We start from the raw sequence: 26,291 nt of genomic DNA, 5'->3' as shown, positions 1-26,291 counted from the left end.
TATTTCTTCTTCACAGCTACCAGCTGTTTCCAAAAGTGCAAGTCTTTGCTGTGCTTTGGTGAACCTGATTGCACTCCTTTACACAAACAAAATGCTGCCTACAACTAATAAATTTTCATTCAGAATAATACAATTTGATATTATAGGCATAACTATGACTGGTGATACTGCGAAATGGAGCCCTGGTGGCATCGTGGTCACGTGTTGGGCTGTGATCCATGTCATCAGTTCGTAACAGCCGGCTGTTCTGGGAGAAGGAAGGGGCGCTCTGCTCCATTAACAGTTAGTCTCTGAAACCACAGGGGCAGTTGCTTCTACTTCGTCCCATAGAGTTACTATGAGTTGGTATTGACTGGATGGCAGTGAGTTTGGTTATTCTTATTTTTAGAATCTGCTAGAATTGTATTTAAATATGATAAATTATTAACTCTAAGAGTTCATATATACCTACATATGTGTGGTGTTGATAACCCAGTGTCGAAGCCACAAGATCAGTAACTCATATAACAATCATCCACAAATTAAAGCAAAATGTGTCCTTCTCTGTATAAGGGATGGGTGGGGGGAAGGTAAAGAAAGGCAGAGAAACACCTCAGCCTAACTCCTTAAGAGTTTTAGGTCAAGATCCCTAGTTCATATTTTATAATTTAGGGCTTGTCCAGTTTTATCTCATAGAGCAAAATCAATTAACTTTACTGAAGCTTCATTTCTCTTGTTCTCTGACATATATATATTACTGTTCTAGTTCTTAAAATTGACTCACTTTGGTGGAACTCAGATACAACAGAGATTTATTGTTTTGTTATTTTCTAAATGCTACCTTTCCCTAATAAAAACCAGGGTGTATCCCTTAGTTTCCTGGACACTTTTAGATATTAAAAACTCATCATTTTATTCAATGGAAATCTTCCAAACCGACATAAATCTTAGCTTCATTCTTTAGGCTCTAGCCTAGCTTTGGGTTGGCGAGCTCTCAGTGAGTAGAAGATAGGAGCCGATGTTCTGTTTCTCTTGTGTGCTCTGCTTGCTATCATTTCTCTTGCCTTTGTGGTGGGGAGACAAGAGAAAAGTGACCCTCATACACACAGGGCCAGTGATTGCAGTCTCTTATCCCTAGTCTCTGATGATCTATCTCTGTCCTTTGTAGCTTCAAGATCAAGGGGGAGTACCTTGGAGTTCCCATGGCTGAATTCTTTGCATATCCCTGCAGGACCTCCCCACCAGGTCTACTCCACCTCTTGCTATACAAAAGGTGGCTCACATATTGCGATCTTATGGGAGCCTTTGGACAGTCTCTTACGGCTTTGCCAGACAGCTGTGGTAGAGCACTCCAGGCTGCTCTCGTGACCTCTCCTTTTTGTTCTTTTGTTGCTGCCCCTTGTTGTTCACATTAAACCGGGAAATTGGCATGCCCCTTTCCATACCAGGTGTGATCTAGGAATGAAGAAACAGTCATTGATTTCATTGATTCTTAATAACATCAAAACTAATACGATCATCTCTGTACACATTCATCTTCGCACAAATAAGTGGGCATGGTGAATTCAGTCAGCTGCTCACCAGCTTGACAGCTGTGCATCTAAGCCCCCCTTTCAGACATCTCTGCCTACCCAATTCAGGAGATAGTACATCAAGTCCTAAAGTAATTAAATCACTTCTCTCTTCTTTCTAAATTTATAATTTCCATTTTAAAATTAAAACGTGTGCTAAAAATAATTAGTATTTCAACATCTTTCAATGCAGCAATAATGGATTATGCTCATCTTATTGTTTCAATTAAAATGATGGATTGCTAAAGACTAAATGGGTGCAAAATAAATGTGGTGAAGAAAGCTGATATTACCCAGCTATTAAAAGACATAGCACCTGGGGTCTTAAAGGATTGAAGTTAAACAAGTAGCCATCTAGCAGAGAAACAACAAAGCCCACAAGGAAGTAGCACACCAGCCTCTGTGATCACAAGCTGTTGACAGAATCAGGTATCAGGAGATCAGAAGCAAACAATTACACTGATGTGAAGGAAAGGCATCAGAGTGGAGACTCAAAGCCTGTCTGTAGACAATGAGACACCCCTCACAGAAGGGTATCAAGGAAGGGACGAGTCAGCCAGGGTACTGTCAAGTACCTACAAAACATAGCATTCCTCTGGTTCTTTAATGCTTCCTCCCCACCACTATCAGGACCCCAGTCATGCCTCGAAAATATTGCTGGACCAGCGTATGTACATCGGTACAGATAGGAGTGTTAGAGTCCTTGGGTGAGAAACACCTGGGTCCCTGGCTTCGCATGAGAAAGAACTCAGGCTGAAACCTGATTTGTGATCCAAGTGGGATTTCAGAGGAGTCTAGGGGAGGAAATGAGCCAGTCAACTTTCCTCTAGTTCCTAAATACTTCTTCCCCCCTCCACCCCCTCCACCCCCACTATTATGATCCCAATTCTCCCTTGCAAGTCTCGATAGACCAGAGGATGTACACTGGTACAGATAGGAACTGGAAACACAGGGACTCCAGGGTGGATGGTCCCTTCAGGACCAGTGGTGTGAGTGGCGATACTGGGAGGGTAGAAGGAGGGTGGGTTGGAAAGGGGGAACCAATTACAAAGATCTACATGTGACCTCCTCCCTGGGGAATGGGCGACAGAAAAAGGGGTGAAGGGAGACATCGGGCAAGGCAAGATATGACAAAATAATAATTTATAAATTATCAAGGGCTCATGAGAGAGGGGGAGGGGGGAGAGAGGGGAAAATGAGGACCTGATGCCAAGGGCTTAATTAAGTGGAGTGCAAATGTTTTGAGAATGATGAGGGCAATGAATGTACAGATGTGCTTTACACAATTGATGTATGTATGGATTGTGATAAGAGTTTTATGAGCCCCTAATAAAACATTTTTTAAAGAACAAAATGTAAAAACAAATGAAGGGAAAAATAAAGAAGTTTCAGGTGGTGCAATAAACTGAACACAGGCACCCTCAGAGCACTGCACACCCCCATGTAGTGGCCTAAGGCCAGAGAGAGAGAGAGAGAAGAAACATTGGCCCAGCTTGGTGGAACTATGGAGGAGTACCTGGAAAAGAGAGTGGTCTCCCCATTCCAGCCTTTGTAGGGCCCTCTGCTGGGAGGCATGGTCGAAGGTGCTGGTTGACCCCATTGGCTGCATTAAGGCCACCTGGCCTAGTTTGGGCCAATCCAGGTGTATCACTGACCCAGGTGTACTGCTTCCCTGGCTAGGTCCAGAATTGACGCATGCCCTTTATCCTTTATCGACTTCCAACGTCCTGTAGGGGGTCCCCTATGCATGGAGAGGAACAACTCCTTATCCAGTGCTACCTAACAAGAGCTTTCGGGAGTATGTACATTGGTACAGATAAGAGCTTTCAATGAACGGAAGCCAGGAAAGATAAACTCCTCAGAAACAGTAATGGGGATAGCAACATAATATGAGGGGGAGGGGAGAAAAGGGAAACCAATAGAAATGATGGATGTATAACATCCCCCATCCCCCAGGGGGATGGACAACAGAAGCGTGAGTGAAGGGATACAGTGGGGGGTGTAAGATATGGAATATATATATTATATATAAATAAATATATACTATATATATTTTATCAAGGGTTCATGAGGGGTGGAGGGTGGGGAGGAATGGGGAAAAGAGGAGCTGATACTAAGGGCTCAAGTAGAAAGATAATGTTTTGAAAAAGACGATGGTGACATACATACAAGTTTGCTTGATATAATTGATGTATGGATTTATAATATCTGTAAGAGCCCATCAATAAAATGATTTAAAAATAAAATAAAATCTTGGAAATTTTTGAAACCGGATAGTGATGATGCTTAACTATTTTTAGTGTGCACTTAGCGGCATTATTTCCACTCGCCGTGCTGTGGAATCGTTACCTCCCTCTAATCCACAATCACCCCAATATCAACTCTGTGCCCAGTGAGCAGTCTCTTCCCCTTCTTCCTCCCCCACTAGTCTCTGGTAAATTACTTTTTATCCCTATGAGTACTTCTGTTCTAGATATTTCACATAAGTGGAATCATACAATGCATTTCCTTTTGACTCTGGCTTGTTTCATTCAGCATAATGGCTTAAAGATTTAACCATGTTGTAGCTCATTTGAATTTAATTACTTTTTATTATATTTTATGTACATACCCTTGTATGTTGTTGATTGATTCATCTGTTCTTAGGTACTTTTATTATTTCTCTCTTTGGGCTATTTGAATAATTCTGCATGAATACTGGTGTACAAGTATCTGGTTTGAGTTCTTGATTTCAAGTGTTCGTGGTAGATACCCATGGATGAAGTGGCTGGGTCATATTTTTAACTTCCTGAAGAACCACCAAAGGGTTTTATGCAGTGGCTGCACAATTTGACATTTCACTGACAATGCAAGAGGGTTCTCAATTCTTCACATCTGCACCAGCCTTCATCATTTTCTTATTTTATGACAATAGCCATCATATTGGGTGTGACTTGTCATCTCATTGTGGATTGGATTTGCATTTCTCTAATGACTGATTATGTTTGACATCTTTCTACGTGCTTATTGAATATGTGCATATCTTCTTTGGAGAAATATCTCTTAAATCCTCTTACCCATTTTAAAAAATTGGATTGTCTCTCTGCTGTTGAGTTGTAGATGTTCTGGATATTAAGCCCTTAACCAAAAAACGATAAATAGTTCTCTCATTCTGTAAGTTGTCTTTTCACTTTATTAATATGGTCTTTTGATGTGAACTGTTTTTAATTTAATGAAATACAGATGATCTTTTATTTTTTACTTCGGTTGCTCATGCTTTTGATGTCACCTCTGAGAATTAATTGTCAAATAATAGTACTAATACAATGGAATAAACACTGATGTTTTATTCCAGGAATTTTATGGTTTAAATGTTTACATTTAGGTTGTTGCTCCTAGCACTTCCTTTTTGGTGGTCGGCACTCATTCTGCTCATTTCTATCTCATTCTGGTTTCTTATAAGATACTGTATGACCCAGGCCATGGCACATGGAAACTTCTCTCCCATCAGATCAGGGCTGTTATCAAAATAAGTGTTAAACTCCACATTTGCTCCATTGCCTTATCACATAAGATCATGCTGTGCAAGATCATTTCATAACTCCTACATTATGTAACTGAGAACCCAGGGTATCGTGGCCGATACAAGTTGCACACGTTCTTGGGGGACATCCATTACTCCTTGACAGCCTCTAATTCAGGTATTTCAATCCTTTCTATGTGGCCAGAGCTCTTAGCTAACTCAGAGAAGTTGCATACTCTGTCCACAATGCTGGTCTAAAAATCATATTCCTTGTCTACCCTCTAAAATAATCTTGTCGCTCCCCTATTATCATCACATCAACAGTTATACTCTCAGAAAAGCTCCCATTAGATTCTCAAACGCTTGGCTGGACAAAGCAACAGATGGCACCTAAACCTATCCAGACTTTTGAATGAGTCAAAAAGTATGTTAGCAATAATAAAATAATATAAAATGTCAGCAAACATACCAGCATATGCATGTCCAAATAAGCCTGATGACATTTTTTAAAACACCAATTTTATGATCCATGAAAGAAAACTGTTTTTATTACTTCATCATTTTTCCCATCTGAAATCGGATACTCATCTAACTCACCAGACGTGATTCCAAATGACATTTGTTTATTTTCAGTAATATGACTTGACAACAACAACAACAACAACAAAAAACCTCTTCAACCACTGAGGGCATAAAAAATGTGCTCCATATTCTACAGATCTTACTAACAGAGGAACACAGAGTCTAGGCAAGAAAGAAAATGGAAATGAGAAAGCTGGAGTATCATTCAAGTACCTTTAGTTTTTACCATATAAAAAATTAATTTCCAAATTAATTACCACTACAGATTTTTTTTATATAATTTATGTAAAGAGTTAGGCTGTAGACTGGCAACAGTTCTTCTCCATTCAATGAGATTCTGCTCCGCGTTTCCCCACATAGCTTTTACTTTCAGGACTGAAGAAGCAACCCCAAGATAGAGCATGCTGTTCTCCTGGCAGCAGAAGAACTCCACTGGAACCCCAGTAGGACATTCAATGCTTCTGTTCCGCCATCGATGCGCGTTTCATCTAAGGTTATGCTCTTGGCCACAGTTAATTACGTGACCAAGGCAGACCAGTAGTGGAGCTGGTGAAATTTTCACTGCCCATAGGAAACGCTTGTAAATCATGTACGTTCTTTTTACCTGGATAGTCCTGGGAATTCTATCTTCTTGCTTTTGAGAGGGCTATCTAGCACACAAGAGAACAACAACTAAAACTGACCAATCGCCCTACTGACCTGTCACAGACCTATTTTCATAGTCCCAACCACTCATTTGGTGGAAGTGACCGAGATGGATAGAAAAGTCATATTAAGATGTTTCACTTCACCACAAAATATGTTTGAAATGTATGCAATCCATACAATATGGATCCATTATCTTCTAAAACTATTCCCTTTCAATAGTTTTATATGCATGTAAGAGTTGTTGCAAAACGATTTTTTGATTAATATAAGCAGGTTTCAGAGTTTATTTAAAAATGGAATTGAAAGATATGATTTTTTTCTCTGAATATTTTGTAGTCCTCTCATATATTGCGATATAACTATTGATTAGAAATTATATTTTGCATACTTATTCATATGACGCTCCTCAGATGCAAAGTTTAACAATAGTTTAGTGCAAATGTTTCTGAAATATCAAATCAATATTCTGAAAATGGGCTAGTCATACAAAGCAGTTATGATTTTCTAAGGACTGCATAATATATGACTTTTCTTAGTTAGGAAAATATTAAATAAATGCTTTAATGACTTGGATACAAGATAAAATTATAAATGTTATAGGCATGTAATTTCTACTTCTCAATTACACTATTAAAGTAAAACAATTAATAATTTTAGTGTTGAGTATAAAATTCAGCATTTTTATGCTCCAGAATTCTAAATTCTTCTGAACCCTGAAAAAAATCATATTCAGGAATCTAGCCCTGCTCTCTATAATCTGTGATCTGGTCAACCATGCACTTCTTCCCACAAATCATCACAACAAATATAGGGAAACATGGTCACAGGAGGTCTGAGTGTGTCCTGAAATTACTCATCTTCACCGTGCAGTTCACTTATTATCCGTTGCTCCTGGATTTCACTTCTTTTCACTCACGGGCTCTGTGCAAGTGCGCAAGATAAAAACTTAAGGCGGCCCCTTAGATGAGGAATGTTGTGTTGTTGAGAACTGAAAACTAAGGGATAAGATTTAGGAAGACAAGAGGGCTGGGATAGCAACATGACTCTGTCCTGCTGGTTCACTGATGAAATGTGAACAATCTGTATTTTCCGGTGGCACCAGCAGGTCCCCTACCGCATGATCAGAAGAAGCTGTGTGTATAAAGACAGGCAGGAAAGTGTTCAACTTGATTTCCTACTCAGTGTTTATGACTAACTTAGGTATCTCTGAATCCACTGTTGCCACTTCCGGGCATGCTAGTAATAAATGTGCTCAGCCACCTGGTTTCCAGGAGCTCCCCTCCCCTGCCCCCTTCTGCCTCTCATATTTAGCACTGTCAACATCTTATTCTTTCTTTTTTTTTTTTTTCAACAGAAAAAGTTTTATTTTCTGCACAGGGTCTGTCAGCCCTCTTGAGAGGAGACTGAGCAGCCCCCAGTTGAATTTTCCAAAGGTTTTTATACTTGTGCAATGTGCAGGTGTGCAAGCAGGCAGAGTAGAGAAGTGGGGTGTTGTGGTTAGCCATTCTTAGTTGAACAAAAACTGCTCTTGTTCTCAAAAGCCTTCTGAACATCCATTTCCTTTGGGACATTCCCTTGGGCTACGTCTGCACGACCTACCACCGTGCAAAATCTTTTTCTAATCAGGGAGATTTTATGCACACATTGTCATTTGAACGTTGTCATTATTTACAGTCTAGTGTGCATGTGTACAAAATAAGATCAAGTTCAATCACCCTGAATTGCGGGAAAAGGGGAAGAAAGAGGACTCTGGCGTTTTGAGATGTACCACCAGGTTCTACAGCGTCACCTTGCTCACACCTTCAAAGCTTAGCCTCTTCAAGGCAAATAAACCTTTTTATTTTTATCATGTTATTTGGCATCAGCAATCCTGCCTCTCCCTCACGGCAGGGTCTTTTGAAAGGGGCTTGGGGTTGCAACTGGCAGTTTTATGAAGTTTAAAACTTGGGGTTGCAACTGGCAGTTTTATGAAGTCTAAAACTGGCAGTTTTAGAAGCAGAGGCGATCAGTGGAAACCGTTGCTAATGTGAGGGATTTACCCCTTGTACACAGTGAAGGTCATGGGCACAGAACTGAGTTATCTCCCACCTACACAGTCCACTCCCACTTTCTCTGAAGTTACTGAAAAGTAAAGGAGATGTCCCTTTCTCTTGTCAGATTGTCTGCCCCTAATGACGCAGAGATGTGACGATTGAACCCCCTTGGTTACCTTGAATGTTCTACGAATCCAATTTGGCAATGTATAAAAGCAAAAGTTATTTGAAAAAAATTCTGCCTATGCAGAAGAGCTTTTCATTTGTTCATATACTTAGCAATTAGTTGCTTATTTAAAAACCAAAACCCTAATCAGTTCCTGTGAAGATAGTGCTAAGCTTCCACGAGTAAGCTGGGCTCTATGTAAGTAGAACTTCAGTAGCTGAATTTTTTTGTGTTAAGTTTTATCACCAGGTCTTTCTCCCAAGACATTTTTGTGTGGTCTCAAACCTCCAACCTGCCAGCTAGTAGCCAAATTCTTCAAACATTTGCACAACCCAAGGACTGTAGGGAGTCAAATAGCAAGATACTAGAGCACACTAACAATATTTTCAAAAATAAGCTGATCTTCAAATATATATGTTGACAAAAAATTGACGGGCTATAGAAATACTCTATCAGTAACTCCATATCTTACTGAAATCTGAGTAGAATACAAAATAGCTTATTTCCAAAATCTGCAAAATACTATGAAAATCAAAGGGCTTTTCAATTCACACAATTTGAATCCACTACATAACTGAAAAATTTTAAATTTCATCATAGACGTGAGCAGATAAATGTAATTACTTGAAAGCCTTCCTACCATAAAAGTAGTCAGGGTGTCACGACAGTATATTTGCCCATTGATAAAGATTTAGCACCTGGACTTGTTTGGAAGAATGCTTTCCAGAAGTAAATAAGAGCTATGAAAGGTCGTCTGGTAAAATAAAAGGGTGCTAGAAGATAAACTGGCTTCTTAAAACTTACAAAGGAACAAGCCCTCACTTAAAAGGAAAAAGGTGATTCCGTTCATTTTTGAAAAATTCTATGTGTAGAAACAAGGACCATAGAAAGAACAGAAGATACAGTGTTGGAGCCTCTATAACATAATCTGCTTCGGACCGAGTTTCAAAGTTATGGAATAGATTTCATTTTTGCATTTTGACTGCTAAGCATTTAATCCTTTATTTTTATTATTCCATTCTCATAATAATTTTCTTCTAGGCCTTTGCATGCTAATTATTTTTTTCCAAAAGAGTGGAAGACTAGGTAAGATTAAAAGAATCAATCAGGGAGCAGCTAAGATGAAAGAGTTACTTTTTTTTAAAACAAATTCCATTTTAGTGTTTTAGGGCATAATAGGAGTAAAGTTTCAGCTTATTGGAATTGCTTTCAAGGTAATAGAAATAATTACATGGCAGAAAAAGTAATAAAATATATGTCACATTATCCTACTTATTCATGAAATGCCCTTTCTCTCGTACTGTGTGGCTGCGCGAAGACTAAAGTGGACTTGGGGAGGCTGCGAGGCATGGATGAACTCGTGGTTTTGGGCTCCCTACTACGTCTACTATCAAATGCTCATTTTCTCTTGTATGTAGGTCTTTAAGATCACAGTTTTTAATTTATCTTATAGATTTAAAAAGCCTCAGATTCCTCACTTGTAAATTATAAAAATAGGATTTGAGTCTAGAAATGACTGAAAACAAAACAAAAACCCTGTTCTAACTTGTATAATTACTTCCTCCAGGTAAGCAAGCGAGGAGCTGGAAGACAAAGCAATACTGTTATATAGTAGAGTGGGGGCATCATGGAGAAAATATAAAGACTAGCTGTATGATTGAGCACTAGTATAAAATAGTCACTTATAAACAGTATTTCTAACGATTTTTGTCTAATTTTAATCAATACAAAATACATTCTTGAGATAAGTGATTGTTAAAGAATTCAGAAGGCTGAATGAAGAAAAAGTGCACTGTGAATTGAAATGAGAAAAGGAAGCTTTCTTATTGATTCTTCACTCTTGGAGTCTCATTAGCTATCACGGGGAACTTAATGGCATCCAAGAAATAAACAACATTTTCTCCTATTTTAGGTTGTTCGCCTGCCCAAAGCCACCAAATACAGATTAGGCTAAAATGCACTATTGTTCCTGCTCGAGGTGGTTTAAAAAAATCAGCTTTAGAAACAAATAATTATTTTTCTCTCTTTCCTACAGGCTGCTAAAGGATGCACAGAATGAAACGTATTTTAAAAGCTGGTACCAGAAGCTTCTGGCTGCTCTCCAATTCTGTGTAGGAAAAGCCTTAAGTGATGAGTTTTCCAAGGAGAAGAAACTTCTTAAAATTTTGGGAGCTATTGGGGGGAAAGTCAAGTCTGCCAGTGACCCTCAAAGACAGGTTTGTTGAGAACTCTATCTTCATGTGGGGACGTTGCTTTTTTTGTTTTAGAATTTGTTCCAATTAAATTTTAATCGCATAATTTAGATAGCAAATTCTAAACTACATTTAGTTATATGATCCTTAAATCAATCACCTTAATCAACTTTTCCATCGATCGAGTAAGTTAATGATAATGGCTGTCACCAGGACATGATATTCTAATCTCCAGGAACTTGACATAAATGGACCAACTTGACAGCCCACCCGACTGGCGCCGCTGCACCTCGACGGCTTCATCTCCGACTGGGTCCCCGCCGACCGCACTGCCGCCTGCATCTCGTGTTCTCCCCGCGGCCCGGATACATAGTATGACCAATAGGTGTTCCATATCTCAGCTATTTTCTATGGAAAACCAAAGAGATCAGATCCTGATCGCCACTGTTGGCTTTGAAGAATGGGACGTCTTTAGAGAAGCCTGATCTTCGGAGGCCTCATCGTGAGACCTTACAAGTCCGGATTCCGGCAGAGTTCCTCTATCTCGTCTTGTTGCTGATTGAAGGTGCCCTCCCCTTCTCCACCTGTCTTCATCACTGGGAGGTAGCAGGAAGTCAGCATCATGGTTGGGTTCAAGGCTACCGATGTGCCCCCGACCGCCACGGTGAAGTTCCTGGGGACTGGCACAGCCGCCTGCATCGCGGATCTCATCACCTTCCCCCTGGATACCGCTAAAGTCCGGCTGCAGATCCAAGGAGAAAGCCAAGGGCCAGTGCGGTCCATAGCCAGCGCTCAGTACCGCGGCGTGCTGGGCACCATCCTGACCATGGTGCGCACAGAGGGCCCCCGCAGCCTCTACAATGGGCTGGTCGCCGGCCTCCAGCGCCAGATGAGCTTCGCCTCTGTTCGCATCGGCCTTTATGACTCCGTCAAGCAGTTCTACACCAAGAGCTCTGAGCATGCCGGCATTGGTAGCCGCCTCCTGGCAGGCAGCACCACTGGTGCCCTGGCTGTGGTGGTGGCCCAGCCCACAGATGTGGTGAAGGTCCGGTTCCAAGCTCAGGCCCGGGCTGGAGGTGGCCGAAGATACCAGAGCACTGTGGATGCCTACAAGACCATTGCTCAGGAGGAAGGGTTTCAGGGACTCTGGAAAGGGACCTCACCCAATGTGGCTCGGAATGCCATTGTCAACTGTGCTGAACTGGTGACCTATGACCTCATCAAAGATTCCCTCCTGAAGGCCAACCTCATGACAGATGACCTCCCTTGCCATTTCATTTCCGCCTTCGGTGCCGGCTTCTGCACCACCGTTATCGCCTCCCCCGTCGACGTGGTCAAGACAAGATATATGAACTCTGCCCTGGGTCAGTACAGCAGTGCTGGCAACTGCGCCCTTACCATGTTCCAGAAGGAGGGGCCCCGGGCCTTCTACAAAGGGGTCATGCCCTCCTTTCTCCGCCTGGGCTCTTGGAACGTGGTGATGTTCGTCACCTATGAGCAGCTGAAGCGGGCCCTCATGGCTGCCTACACTTCCCGGGAGGCTCCCCTTTGAGCCTCTCCTGCTGCTGACCGGACGGAGCACCTCTGGTTTGGACGTCAGCCCCAGCCAGGCCCTGTTTTTTGTCTCCTCCTTGCCTTCCCTTTGTCTCTCTTCCTACCCCATCCCCTTGTCACCCCTCCCTCCTTCCCCACCTCTCCTCGCTCTCTGCCGCCTCTTCCCATGGCCCCTCCATCCTGAAGGAGTTAATCCCATCCTGGCACCAGCTAGGATGCCATGCCCCAGTCCCTTGATAAGCTCAGTCCAAGTCTTTGCCCTGCCCCCACGACCCAGCCAGCATGCCACCCATAAAGCAAGCTCAACTGTGAAGAAAAAAAAAAAAAAAAGGGACCAACTTAAAGGTAGTTTGACTGAAAGGACTTAATGGGCCACTCAAAGTGGCAGCACAATACAAATGAATTTTAGGGCCTCTTCGTCTATCTAGATTTTCTAACATTTCACCAACCAAGGCACATTTTTAAACGCATTTATCTTAAAACAGATAAAATTAACTAAATGAGAAAATCCCATATGAGTAAGGACAGTAGCATTCTTTGCACTGAAATCAAACCCATGGATGGTTGTCACAACATTGTGTCATAGTAGTAGACCTGGCCATTCATTTCCTGGATCTAATGAAAGATCATTTGCTCTTTTTAATTATCTGCATCACTAGTTCCCTTCACTGATCATTGTGTAGGTTCTTTTAAATTCAACATTTTAGATGTAGGAAGACAATGGACATCTCAATAGCATATAGGAACCCTGGCGGTGTAATGGATTACATGTTGGGCTGCTAACTGCAAGGTCAGCAGTTCTAAAGCACCAGCTGCTCCCCAGGAGAAAGAGTGGGCTTTCTATTATGGAAAAAAAAGTGACAGCGTTGGATCCCACAGAGGCCAAGTCCATTCTGTCCTGTAGAGCCGCTATGAGTCAGACTTGACATCGAATTGAGTCAATAGCATTCATGTCCTTACTATATATTATGAATTAAGAACAGGAAGTTGATTCCAATATGTATTTTTATCCTCAAGGAAACTGCTTTTCATCCATCTTAAAAAATCATCAGGAATCTTTAAGAAATCAATATGAATACATCTAAATACAGTGTTCCAGAATTTTTTCCCAGTTCAAGATTTTTACCTGGCTGGTCATCATTTAGTAGCAATTCCAGAAGCTGTGCTGCTTTGGGGGCAATGGAACATAAAAAGCATGAGCATGGGTTTGATTTTAAATTAGAAACATATGCACTCTGCATATATGAAGGTGCCTGAAGATGCACACCATGAGGGACAATGCAGAGGGAATTCTAGGATCCGTCATATTTCTGAGCACTCATTGGTTATTTTCTAGTAATGGACCAAAAGTTGACAGCACGTGAAATAAAAGCATTTTATCGTGATAAATTTTATGTGTAAGTATGATTTTTATCTTATGTTAAAAGATGCAGTCTAGGGTCACAAAAACATTTGTGATACTTTTATACTGCTAACACCAAATTCCATTGTGATATTGACATTATTCACTCAAATATATTCATCTTATTTTTATTGTTTTTCTGAAAACACCCCTTCACATGAAAATAGCAAGAGATAGAGGCGGGAGATGTTCTCACGATATCAGTCACTGGTAGTTGCTTAAGCACTACTTTGACATCACTGTACCAAACATCCAACCTGCTGCCAGAGAGTCAGTTCTGACTCATCCTGACTGAAGACAGGGTTTCTTAGGCTGTAAATCTTTACAGGTGTGAATCGCCCGACCTCCTGTGGGACAATGGCTGAGAGGTTTGAATTGATGACCCTATCATTTTCAGCCCAACACTGCCACCAGGGCTCCCAACAGAGAGCAAAGTTTGGTTAAACAAACAGAGCAAAGGCTTCCCTCTATGAAATTCAACAGGGAAACCCAGATATGGACAAGACACTTTCAAACAGAAAAAGATTGGTAGAGTTTTGCCTCATTTCTCACCATGTAACTTTACTTCATGCTACAAGTCACGGATTTTATTGCTCGCCAGTGAGCCAGCAGTCAATGCTAAGAATCTCTCGAGAGTTCGGAAAGCATGATAGATATGATATCTTTTAAAAACATTTTATTAGGGACTCATACAACTCTTATCACAATCCATACATATATATACACCAATATCTTAATCCTTAGAAGTGGGCTGGAAGTAGTTTTCAGAAATGAGTTAAAGGAATTTCTCTTTTGTTTTGGGATGGATTGTTGGTACTGTCTCCTCATTCATCAGGAGGTACACAGTCTTAAAGGTGTGCTTTCTGGTCACTGACTTTCCACATATATTAAGAAGTGAGGACATCAAGTATCAAAAAGCACTCATTGCTATCTAGAAAATGTTGTGCACAGGTATTGTTATATTTTATACAATAGTCACTTTTATATAATTGCTCCTAAAACATGAATTTTTTTTCTAAAGTGTACTGTTGGTACTGTCGTCCTGTTTAAGTATTCAGAGTTACAAGCTACAATTTCAGGAAGTTTCCAGACGTGGAGTTTGCTACTAATTACTTCAGCCAAGGATTACAAATTGATGGGTTGCCGGCCCAAACTGTCTCAACATATTTTGTTTGAGTCTGTGCTCTGCTTTGTTTTATTCCTAGTTGGTTTTAGGAACCTGGAGAGAGGTCACATCTTCTTTAGTTCCTCCTTTCCCCCGAGCCCTGTAGTCTTTAGCCTGCTGCCTCCTCATACGGAGTACATCACCCGGCTGACCCCAGAGTTACAAAAATGTACAACCCTTGAATTAAAGAGTTTATATAATCGATGAGAAGAGGTTTTAAACGTGCAGGAAATGTCAAGCTGTTTAAATACTTTTTTAATGATTTTTCACAGGAGGTACTGAAGAAAGAAATGGACAGACTTGTGGAATTCTTTCAGGATATAAATACTGGTATCTGTCATCTGCCTCTGAACCCTGCCCTTCGCATAAAAGGAATTGACCGTGATGTAAGTCTATTTTCTCAGTATTTCTACTTTGTATTATTTAGTGTACTGGGTTTTGGAAGGCAAAAACAATTTTAAAATTATCATTGCAAATATGTAGAGGAAAATTATTGAACCCTATCCAAATTCATGCACGCTGATACTCTATGACCAGTTGGGGTCATGTTATATTAGCCTTATCATATGATCTGTTATTTAAAGACAAATTATCTATCAGCTTTGTTCAAGGAAAATATGTATATATTATATATAAATATATATAATAAAATAAGTGAGAAGCACTGTTTTTTTTTATCACCACCAAGGTCAAGTATTTATTGAACAACTACTACATGGCAAATCCTATTCTCCAACAGAACACCATACTGAAGAGTTAAAAAAATAACTCTAAAACAAACAAGCACAGTTGTATATATATATATATATATACATTTCTCCATTTTGCTCCTATTTATATTTATATGAAGCATTATTTATATACATATGCATACATAGAACATAGATGTATTTATAAAAGAATACTTCTCATGAATATATATATATAAAACTGTGTTAGTCTGGGTAGACTAGAGAAACAAACTCATAGACACTCATATGCATATAAGAGTTTTATATACAAGAGCAATTGAATATTGAGAAAAATTCCATGCCAGTCCAGATCAAGTCCGTAAGTCTGACATTACCCCATATGTTGATACTAGTCCACAAATTCTTCCTTAGACTCACACAGCCATGCAATGATGCCAAATACAGGAAAATCACAGGCCAGTGGGTGGAAAGTTTTGTGGATCCAATGGTGGTATAAGCATCTCAGCTCTGGTAGAGCTCTCCATGTGGCTCCTTCAGCTCCAGGGCTCTAGCGTAGCTCCATATGTCAACAGGTGTGTCTTACAGTAAGTGTCTGAGTGTCCCTCCTCCAATGAGCTGTTTGCCTCCTTGGCGGCTCCAAAAGGTGTCAGCAAGCTGCAAGCTGATTGACAGGCTAAACTCCATCCCATTCACTCTTAAGTCTCAAATTGACAATACATTATGTAACTACCACAATACAACAATGCAAGTCACTGAATTTATTTTTTCAACTTGTTTAAAATGGTTAATTTGGCCACCCATGCAGGCTTTTTTTAGACCATGTGTCTAACCATGCTTAGTACAATAATACATGATTAGTTACAATGTCTCAGTTTTTATTCAATTTAAAATTCATTGATGTCCATCTGTAAGTGAGCCACAAAATATAATTTGTGACTTTACTTATGCCTAGGAAATCCTTCTTGGTGTTGCCAGGCTGACAGACTCCTTTTCTCCTGATCCTCTGTCATATAGTAACGCTTCCATCAACCTTCTTTGACCTACAATTTTAATCTCTGCATCTAATGAACTTGTGAAGCCTCCTTCATTAAAGTCCACCCATGGAAATACACTAATGAAGAGAAGCATTTATAACTGAGATTTATAAGTGAAGCTGTTAAGTCATCATGGATGTACAATCAATTTTATTTAACTGGGAAAGCATAAGTCAGCACAGAAAACAAATACAATGGTTAGAAGAATAATCCTATTATTGTTAGCTTGAAGGTGAAGAGTTTTGCTAACAATTTGATACCATCGTCTTTGAGATGAAACTGTTCTTGACTTAACCCCTACAAAGATAGGGTAAAGACTTTCAAATATGCTTCGTAAGCCTATTTTCAATAATAACAAAATAAGATATCAAATTCTAAAACTAAACTATACTATCTGAAACAAATCTATTCAAACTATTTGCATTATTATTAACAATGGCTCTTCATTAATGCTGAGGTCAGATGAAAACTCTACATTTTGAAGTACCTTGGGGTCAGGCTCAATGACATTAAGAACTGTAGGAATCATGGAATCCAAGGTTTAATTGGTTTCCCCTAAGAAGGGAAAGGATTTCTCTTTTGTTTTATTTTTTCAATTAAAATTGAAAATGAGTTCTTCCTTATGAGAGCAGTGGCTTTGTGGGACATCAGTCTGGCAAGGAAAAATGGCTGCCATGGTGGTGGCCAAATAGGTGGCCTTGTAAGCAACTTCATCCGGGGTCAGCGGTATAGGACCTTTCCATGGAACTAACTCCATGCCATGTACTGCTTTATCTGACACTCCAAAATCTTCCTAAATAGGGCTGTGTGTGTGTTCTATGCCTCTATCCAGAAATATTTAACACACTGGCCACCAATGAGTACAGTGAAGAGCAGGGAAACTGTGACTATATGATGCTCCTGCCCCCATACACAACTCTGTAAAAGAGCTCCTGAGACCTGTCGGCATGTCAAACATTATAGTACCAAGCTCTGTAAACTCTGTTGCTGGCAGGAGATGCTAGAGATACCCACCAAGAAGCATGTCTTGGAACTACTGGCTCATTGTCACTGTAGCAGTTATCAGGTATGCTTCCAAGGAAGTTCCAGACCTGGATGGAAACCAGGTCCAAGATAGAGGAATTCCAGTGCCATCTCAATGAAGCACGAGAGGTTCCAGCCCCAACAAAGGAACACACATGTATTTGGAAAAGAGACAACTTGAACGCGATAGAAAAATGGTTTAGATCTCACATATCAGTGAGAGTTCTGTGCCTGGAGCCCACCTTGACGCTCTGTGTGTCCTGATGAACACCTCTCTATGAAAACATTTCTCATTTACTCTTCTGGCTCCTGTCCTTCTCCCAGTGAGAAATTTAGGAGACCAACCATTGATAACTGTGCTTAAAGGAGAAAGTATCAGTAGTCAGTATATGTCAAATGAGAACATGTCCATAGACTACACTCATAAGAAATAGAAAGATCAACAGAGAGCCCTTTGAAAAGCATCACATCCTGGCCTTTCTGGCAGGTCAGAACAGGATGGTCAGAGATGACTCTAAAGTAGGACATTTCTGAAGGATGGAAGTCAGCTGGCAGGAGAACAGGCGAATTCTCCAGGATGGTCCCTGGGGGGGCTTGAGGCTGGAGATGCCTGTGAAGATAAGAGCTGGACGAATAACCTAAAGGTAGCAGAAGAGAAAAGTGGTTTCTTTAAAATAATAGACACAGATAAAAATCAAAGACAATGGGAGCACAAGCAAATGTGGTGAAGAAAGCTGATGGAGCCCGGCTATCAAAAGATACAGAGTCTGAGGTCCTATAGGCTTGAAGATAAACAAGCAGCCATCTAACTGAGAAACAACAAAGTTCACATGGAAGAAACACACCAGCCTGTGAGATCACAAGGCATCAAAGAGATAAGGTATCAGGCATCAAAGACCAATAAAAAAAATGAGGAGGGTGTGAAGAGTGGGAACCTAGAGCCCATCTGTGGGAAATTGGACATTCCCTTGTAGAAGAGCCACGGGAGGAGACAAGCCTGTCATGGCACAGTGTAACAATGATGAAACATACAACATTCCTCTAGTTCTTGAATACTTCCTAACCCCCACCCCCCTTAATGATCCCAATTCTACCTTACAAATCCGGCTGGACCGGACGATGTATGCTGGTACAGATAAGAACTGGAAACGCAGTGAATCAGGACAGATGAACCCCTCAGGACCAGTGGTGAGAGTGGCAATACCGGGAGGGTGGGGGAAGGTGAGGAAGAAAGGGGGAACAGATTACAAATATCTACATATAACTTCCTCCCTGCGGGATGGACAGCAGAGAAGTGGGTAAAAGGAGACATCAGATGGTGTAAGATATGACAAAATATTAATAATTTATACATCAACAAGGCTTCATGGGGGAAGGGGGAGGGAGGGGAAAAATGAGAAGCTGATACCCAGGGTTCAAGCAGAAAGCAAATGTTTTGAGAATGATGAGGGAAACAAATGTACAAAAGTGCTTGACACAATGGATGTATGTATGGATTGTGATAAGAGTTGTATGAGCCCCCAGTAAAATGATTTAAAAAACAAGAAATCAATGAGTTGAAATAAAATGAGCATAAATTATTCAATATAAGAGCAAAGATCTGCTCTGTAAATTTTCACCTAGTGCACAATCAAAAGTTTTAAAACAAATTTTAAAAATTCTAAAAAATATTAGTTTTGATACTGAAAATTGACACATGTCTTTTGAAATGAAGAACCAGTCCCTCCAAAATTTTTTTTTTAAATTAAAATACTACAAATGACAAGTTTGAGGACATATGGAATTTTTAAATCTGCCCTCCTTTCTTCCTGAACATTAAAGAAGTCTGAAGAGACTCTCTATCTGTGTGATCAACATGTGCCAAAGCTTCCAATTGGAGCTCCCACCTAATGAATAATGTGAGAGAGAACTTCTATGTGTATGAGGATGGTAGTGCCTTTAGGTAGACCAAGTGACTCATTGCTGATTAACCAAATCTGCTCAGGGGAGAAGAAGTGAATGTGAAAAGATCTGTTGTTAGAGCTCCCATCTCATTGAACACCAGAGTACCCCTCATGAGGAGAAAACTTGTAAATACAATGGATGTACAGGAGTTCATTCTGAAATCCCAACTCACTGACATCCAGGGGCCCCTACTGGGGAGAAACCTTACTGATGCAATGAAAGAGGAAATGCCTTTCCTAGCGGCAGCCTAAGAACTTTGTGATACAACCATGCTCAGATTGTGTGCTTCTCACGGATAGACTTCATCTCTTCCATTTCCTATTCCAGCGCTTTCACTGGATCATTTACATAAAGTCATTCTCCAAGCTTCTTGATTCCTTTTTCACTGTTGCAATCCAAACAGCTTGGGTGGATTGGGAAAGGCAAATGAGAAGGGTCTAGATAAGCGTTTGAAAACAAGTAAGCTAGCAGAAATAATTCCTTTGCTCTGGAGCCCATTCCAACTCATAGTACTTTATAGGACGGGGTAGAAGGACCCCACAGGCTCCCCAAGGTGAAATATTTACCGATTCAGACTGCCATACATATTTTCCAGCAGGGCAGCTGGTGAGTGTGATTATCAGTTTGGTTATCAGTCCAGTGCTTAAGCAATGCACCACGAAGGCTCCTTTAGAGTAAACGCTTACAATGTGGACAGCAAAGCCTCACTGGAAAACTTTCCTCCTGTGTATTCATCTGTGCCTTCACCATCTGTAAAAGCCAGCTCGCGTCCTGCAGATTTTCTCCTTTAAACGCTCCTCTGTTTATACACGGCCTTATAAATGATTTGAACTTAATATGCATATCTACTTCCATGCTAACTTATGTGTACTCTGCTGGCAAGCACGATGTCTCTCTCTGTTGGAATACAGATAACAGCTTGCTCATATAGGTTAAATATATACACATACATGTATAATTTTTGTACTTGACTCTCAAACAATGCTTTGTATGTGGGGGAAAAAAACCCAAAATATAAAACAATGGAAGCAGAGTGGTTTGGGATTAAGAGAAAAGTACTAAGCCCCTCCTTCAAATCCCCTTTCAGTCATTGTCTCTTTTCTGGACCTGTGCTACCTGACCAAGTCCTCCAAAATTTGAGTGAGCCGGTTGCGACAACTACTGATACCGATTCATGTCTTGCCTGATGCAGGATTTCCTAGTTCAATATCCATGACAGAAGGTGCCATGATCCCTGATTAACTGATTTCTTACAACCGGAGGTCATTACTTAACAAGTAACTTCAGCCATTACTGCAAAATCTCAGATTGATTTCCTCAGCTAGGGTTTGTGTTTGTTTAGAGATTAGTTTAGAACTCTGTTGATAGGTACGTTAAGAATATATCCTTTCCTCTCAGCTACTGCTGATTTTGGATTTATCAAAAATAATGATATTCCAACTGAACCTTCAACATACATTAGAGTATATTTTACTAAGTTGATAAATTGAAAACATCAAGGTATTTCCCACTGTTACTATTGATTTATCTCTTCATTATCAAGCTGGATACCCAATAGCTTAAGGACAGCCTTTAGACACTTAACAATTTTAAGGACGTGGAAACAAAATAAGCAGCAATGGAAAGTCACCAACAACATAGCGTGAAAACGGAAATGCAGAAAGAAACTAGGAGAGGAAATATGGGTTGTGCTGTTATTTCTACAAATAAGAAAATATTTATTAACAAGAAGAGAAAGAGAAATCTAGTGATTTTTTTCAAGCAACTAAATCATTCCCAGCACTATTAAAGGCATTATATTACTTAGGTCTTTCTTAATTCTATATTCATGCTTCCATAAAGTATGCTGCAGGTAAAAAATAAAGGGAACTATATATTTTTAAAAAAACAGATTTTAGCTTTTAGCTTTTAACAGACTAGCATAAGCCCCATACATATTGTTTAGGTATTTAAACTTCAAGCATATCATCAATGTTCAGTGAAGGAAAAAAAATCAAGTTGGAGATTTAAGGCCTGCTGAAAGTTTGATTTCAAAGGAAATGTTTTCTATAAATAAATAAATTGGGGTTTAAAAATAATAAACATGGGCAGGTTTTTGCTATGACCGAATATGAAAATTAGTCATGTGCGTGATATTTACTCCTTTAACAAATATTGCTTGGGACCGTGATTTCAGGGAGAGAGCTCCATTTGCTTTGTCACGATTGTGCTCTTGGTCTCTTCTTGCAGGCCTGTTCATATTTTACATCCAATGCATTGCCACTGAAGATCACATTCATCAATGCGAATCCAATGGGCAAGAAAATCAGCATTATGTTTAAGGTACAGATGTTCTCCGTGAATCACCAATCCCCTGGGCAGGGCAATTGATTTATTACTCACAAGAGGAAATTCTTGTAGCTATTTTCCTGTAGTAACACAAAGATTCCCCAATTACTGTATATTCTATCATTTTATAGCACTACAGTACCAAATACGATTGGCAATAAATCAAACATTACTGGCTTAAAGCCAATGAACATTCAGGGCAAGGCTTTAAAGGATATGCTTCAATCAATGAAATTGCACAATCGCCTTTGAGGGCCACGAAAAGCTGAGTGTGTGTGAGCCCCCAGGACACAGTTTTTCTTTTGGCAGAGACACTGAATGAGACTCAAATTTATCTGGGTCATTTCAGTTTCTCATCTTGAAAATCTTGAGAAAATGGAGGAAAAGAGTAACAGTTACAGGAAAGGCAGGAAGGGGGGGCGAAAGAGAAAGCTGTATGCAAACGCTCAGGTTTGCAAGCATCCAGTTAATGTACTCAGTTGTCCAGGCAACCACGCAACCGGAGTTCAGAGTGGTGGTGTTTGTATTATGATGTTTTCTCTCCACTCTCACTCTTTGGGGAGATAATCATGAACACATTCCTACTTTTACTTGGGCCTGTGTAACCGCAGAGTGGTCCTGGGACACTGCCTTTTTTTTGGGGGGGGGGGAGGGGGATCAGTCTCGGCAGAATTTCTGCATATGATCAGGAAAGCATTCAAAACCAAACTGCCAATCACTGCCAACATGTAAAACTATCCTTCTGCTATGGACATAGTTCATTTCCTTCACCTGGGCTAGAAAAGTGCTCCTTGATCATTTCTCATTACTCTCAAAGGCTGTTGGCTCAGAAAACTGTTTAACTGCCTTCGTAAGAGAGCTGGCTGATCCAAAGTCTGATGAATCATGTATGTGCTATTTATAGTCCTAGTTAAGAAGCTCTTGGCATTCTAACTGCATATCAGGGCATGAGCTTCTGGCGTACCAAGTCATGTTTCACCTAGATGGAGTCTCTCCTGCCTGTTTGAAATCTGGATAAACCTTCCTCTACCCTCCCTCTAAGACTCCATCTAAAAAACTGTGCACAGTTAATACACCGGAAAATGATGATCAAAGAATGGCATCTGAGCAGCACTTTTAACCTGATGACTAAAGCTTCTGTAATTATTTTAAAGGATGTGCTCATTTTCTTTTACCTCATGTGAGAGGCAGAAGTAGTCTTGGTGCTAATCAGGGACAGATTGCCCAAAAAGCAAGCTATGGAAAGTCTTAATTTTGCTGGTTTACTTACTTGTAGTGATCAATTTCACCAGTAGTGAACAATTCTACCAGTGCACTACAGATTAGTAAGTAACACAATTAAATTTATGTTTACTTCACTTATTGTAAGCCAGTGCATACTGTGCTTACTGGCTAATTGGCTGTTGATGCTAATAAAACAACTTTAAAAAATTTAAATCTGGTCTCAAAGTATCCAAGAAAATAAGGACATATACCATGTTTGCTTGCTGTTAATTAAATCCAGGGAGAAACCAATCTATCTTTTTTTTTATTATTTAACAGGAAGGAGATGATCTTCGCCAAGATATGCTTGTTCTGCAGATTATTCAAGTGATGGACAACATTTGGCTGCAGGAGGGCCTGGATATGCAAATGATCATTTATAGATGTCTATCCACAGGGAAAGGACAAGGTCGGTATAGGTTAAAAAGTCGAATTGACTTACATTATTTTTCTCACACATGCACCAAAATTTCCACAGTTTCGCTGTAGTTAAGATTTTTTTTTAATCCATGAGATAAATAACTTTTTCTAAAAACAAAACAAAGATTAACAGAAATTTAAGGCCCAAATTTTGTGTAAAGTACAATGTGCCTTTAGATATTAGTCACTTGACAGCGTAAATATTATGAACAATGACTTTGTTGTGTATATCAATAAGTGTTAGTTATCATAACTAATTCATTTATCTTTTTTGATAAGTTAATAATAGAAACCACTACTTTAAAAGTTTGTCACACTGTGGTGGCTGGTGGGGCGCTGTGAGCCGGAAGGTGTGTCACTCACTGGGTTTCAAATACAGCAGGATCACCCAAAGTGACCCGGTGTTAGCGCAGCTTCCAGACTAGAGCAGGCTACAAGGAAGGACTAGGCTGTCCATATCTGAGGCATGAGCCACCGACAACCTTTTGGATAACACTGAAACATTACGAAATGCAGAACAGAAAATTTGGGAATGAGAAGGGTCATTATGAAATTTGGGCATTGGGTTCTTACTGGCCAGCAAAAAGAGCATTGACTGAAAGATGCTTTGCTTTGACAGAACAGCTCTGAATCTTTTTTCCCAAGGTCATTGCTGATGATGAGACATGGTGCTATTCTTACAACCCCAAAAGCAAACCTCAATCAAGTCAATGAAAGATACCATCATCACCTTACCCCAAAAGAGCTCATGAAGTGAAATCAAAGATTAAGATGTTGCTTTTTTTTAATGTGAGGGGGATAGTACATTTGGGGTTCATTCCACTAGGTCAGAAATCAAGAAATCTAATAGAAATCTAAATAGAAATCAAGCTTTCTATTTAGATGTTCTGAAAAGATTGCATAACAGTGTGCGACAAAAAGGCTTGATTTGTGGCAGATAGGGACTTGTTTTGCCACTAGGACGATGCACTTGCTCATGCAGCCATCTCAGTTGCCAGTTTTGGTGAAAAACAGCATGCCTCTCTTGCCTCATGCACTTTATTTACCTGACCTTGTTCCAAGCAACTTCTTTTTGTTTCTGTGAATGAAGAAAGACATGAAAGGACAGTTATTTGATGAAGAAGAATAGGTGAAGGAAAAAAAGAGGGAGATACTGTCAGCTATCCAAACAGATGAGTTTGAAAAATATTTCCAAGAATGAAATCACAGATATGACAACTGTAGTAAGTGTAGTGGAGAGTCCTTTGAAGGTTATAAGGTTGTTGTTGTTTTTTTAAATGCATAGCTTTGAAAAAAATTCCATTTTGGAGGGGTATCCCTCTGTATATCAAAGAACGTATAACCCAACTTCAAGAAGGCAACCCCCAATAACATAACACCTCTGAGGTAAACCCTAGTATGAACAAAACAAAACAAACACAATACAGAACATTTTGAAAACCAGATCAAGTCCAGCATGCATCAGAGGGGGAATCAACTGACAGAGTTTTGACTGTTCACATCATGTCTCTCCCTTTGTTCTCCTTGCTTATCTTCAATGCACTCTGCTTAGTAACCGCTTCCCTCCCATCCCTCAATTATGGCTGCAAGGTGATCACCAGAAGCTTATTTCCTTTGTTGTTCCCACACAGGTATCTCGGGCTCCCACTGTCATCTATAGCCTTCTGCAACTGGATTATCACAATTTCAGCTTTACTACTAATCCCTCCTTATATTTTAGATTATATAAATTACAATCCTTCAATGACTGATGATGTGCTTCTTCCATGTAGACTTAGTTGACATCTTATTTAGATGGCTGCTTGTTTGGAGGCAAGTTTTTAAGACCCTAGACCAATGGTTCTCAAACTTCCTAATGTCACGACACTTTAATACAGTTCCTCATGTTGTAGTGACTCCCGATCATAAAATTATTTTTGTTGCTACTTTATAACTATAATTTTGCTACTGTTGTAAATCAGGTGACCTCTGTGAAAGTCCCGTTTGACCCCCAAAGGGGTTGTGATCGACAGGTTGAGAACCGCAGCCCTAGACAGTACTTTATCAGATAGCCAGGAACCATATAATTTCTTCTCCACGTTTTACTATAGCATCCATATCTCCTGTGTTCCTTTCCTGAGGGTGAGTATCAAACAGGCCATGATGTAAGAACTAATTGTTCTTAAGTTGGAGCTAGGATTTAGTATGAGCCCAAAACCCATTCCTGGATCTATATTTTTTGGAGGTTTTGTTTGTTTGTCTGTTTTTTATCTGCCTCTCCTGACTTATTTTTCCCATCAGTATCCCTCATCTCCCCCTGACAGGGGTTTCTACCTGTCCAGGGGAACACATCATAGGTTTACATGGCAGCCATTCCGGAGATAACACCCCCTTCCCATCCCTTGACCATTTGATCCCAGCTGACATGAGCCGCCCCCCACCCCCAGCAAAGTGATCTTCAAATTACTTATGTAGAGTGCATGTTGTATGATTCAGTGGCACTGGTCAGCCTCTCTGGCTCCCTGGCCAGCAGACTGGATGCCCTGCCAGCCTGAGCTTGTGTCCATTCTGCTGCTTATTTCTACAGTAGTGGACTCATATAGTATTTTCCTTTCTGTGATTGACTAACTTCACTCAGCATCATGTCTTCCAGATACCTTCATGTCTAGAGGTGTTTCAGAGTTTCATCATCATTTTTTAGGGATGTATAGTATTCCATTGTGTGTATATGCCAAGGCTTTTTAATCCAATCTTTTACAAATGGGAATTTAGGCAGCTTCCAACTTCTTGCTATTGTGAACTGTGCTGCATTGA

The 26,291-nt window shown here is 40.1% G+C and overlaps 1 protein-coding gene across 1 annotated transcript in view; it reads left to right on the top strand.

Moving 5' to 3' along the window:
- PIK3C2G (phosphatidylinositol-4-phosphate 3-kinase catalytic subunit type 2 gamma) overlaps positions 1-26,291 on the top strand; it is a 419,757-nt gene that overhangs the window by 235,711 nt on the left and 157,755 nt on the right. The window contains exons 18-21 of the mRNA XM_075553327.1: positions 10,517-10,697; positions 15,067-15,180; positions 21,717-21,809; positions 23,358-23,487. Coding sequence (XP_075409442.1) covers positions 10,517-10,697; positions 15,067-15,180; positions 21,717-21,809; positions 23,358-23,487 — 518 coding nt within the window. The remainder of the gene's footprint in view (positions 1-10,516; positions 10,698-15,066; positions 15,181-21,716; positions 21,810-23,357; positions 23,488-26,291) is intronic.

Source organism: Tenrec ecaudatus, chromosome 6, assembly GCF_050624435.1.
Source record: "Tenrec ecaudatus isolate mTenEca1 chromosome 6, mTenEca1.hap1, whole genome shotgun sequence".
In the NCBI taxonomy this organism is placed as follows: Eukaryota; Metazoa; Chordata; class Mammalia; order Afrosoricida; family Tenrecidae; genus Tenrec; species Tenrec ecaudatus.
The sequence above is the reverse complement of the archived record's forward strand: the minus strand, read 5'-3'. Positions and strand labels throughout refer to the sequence as shown.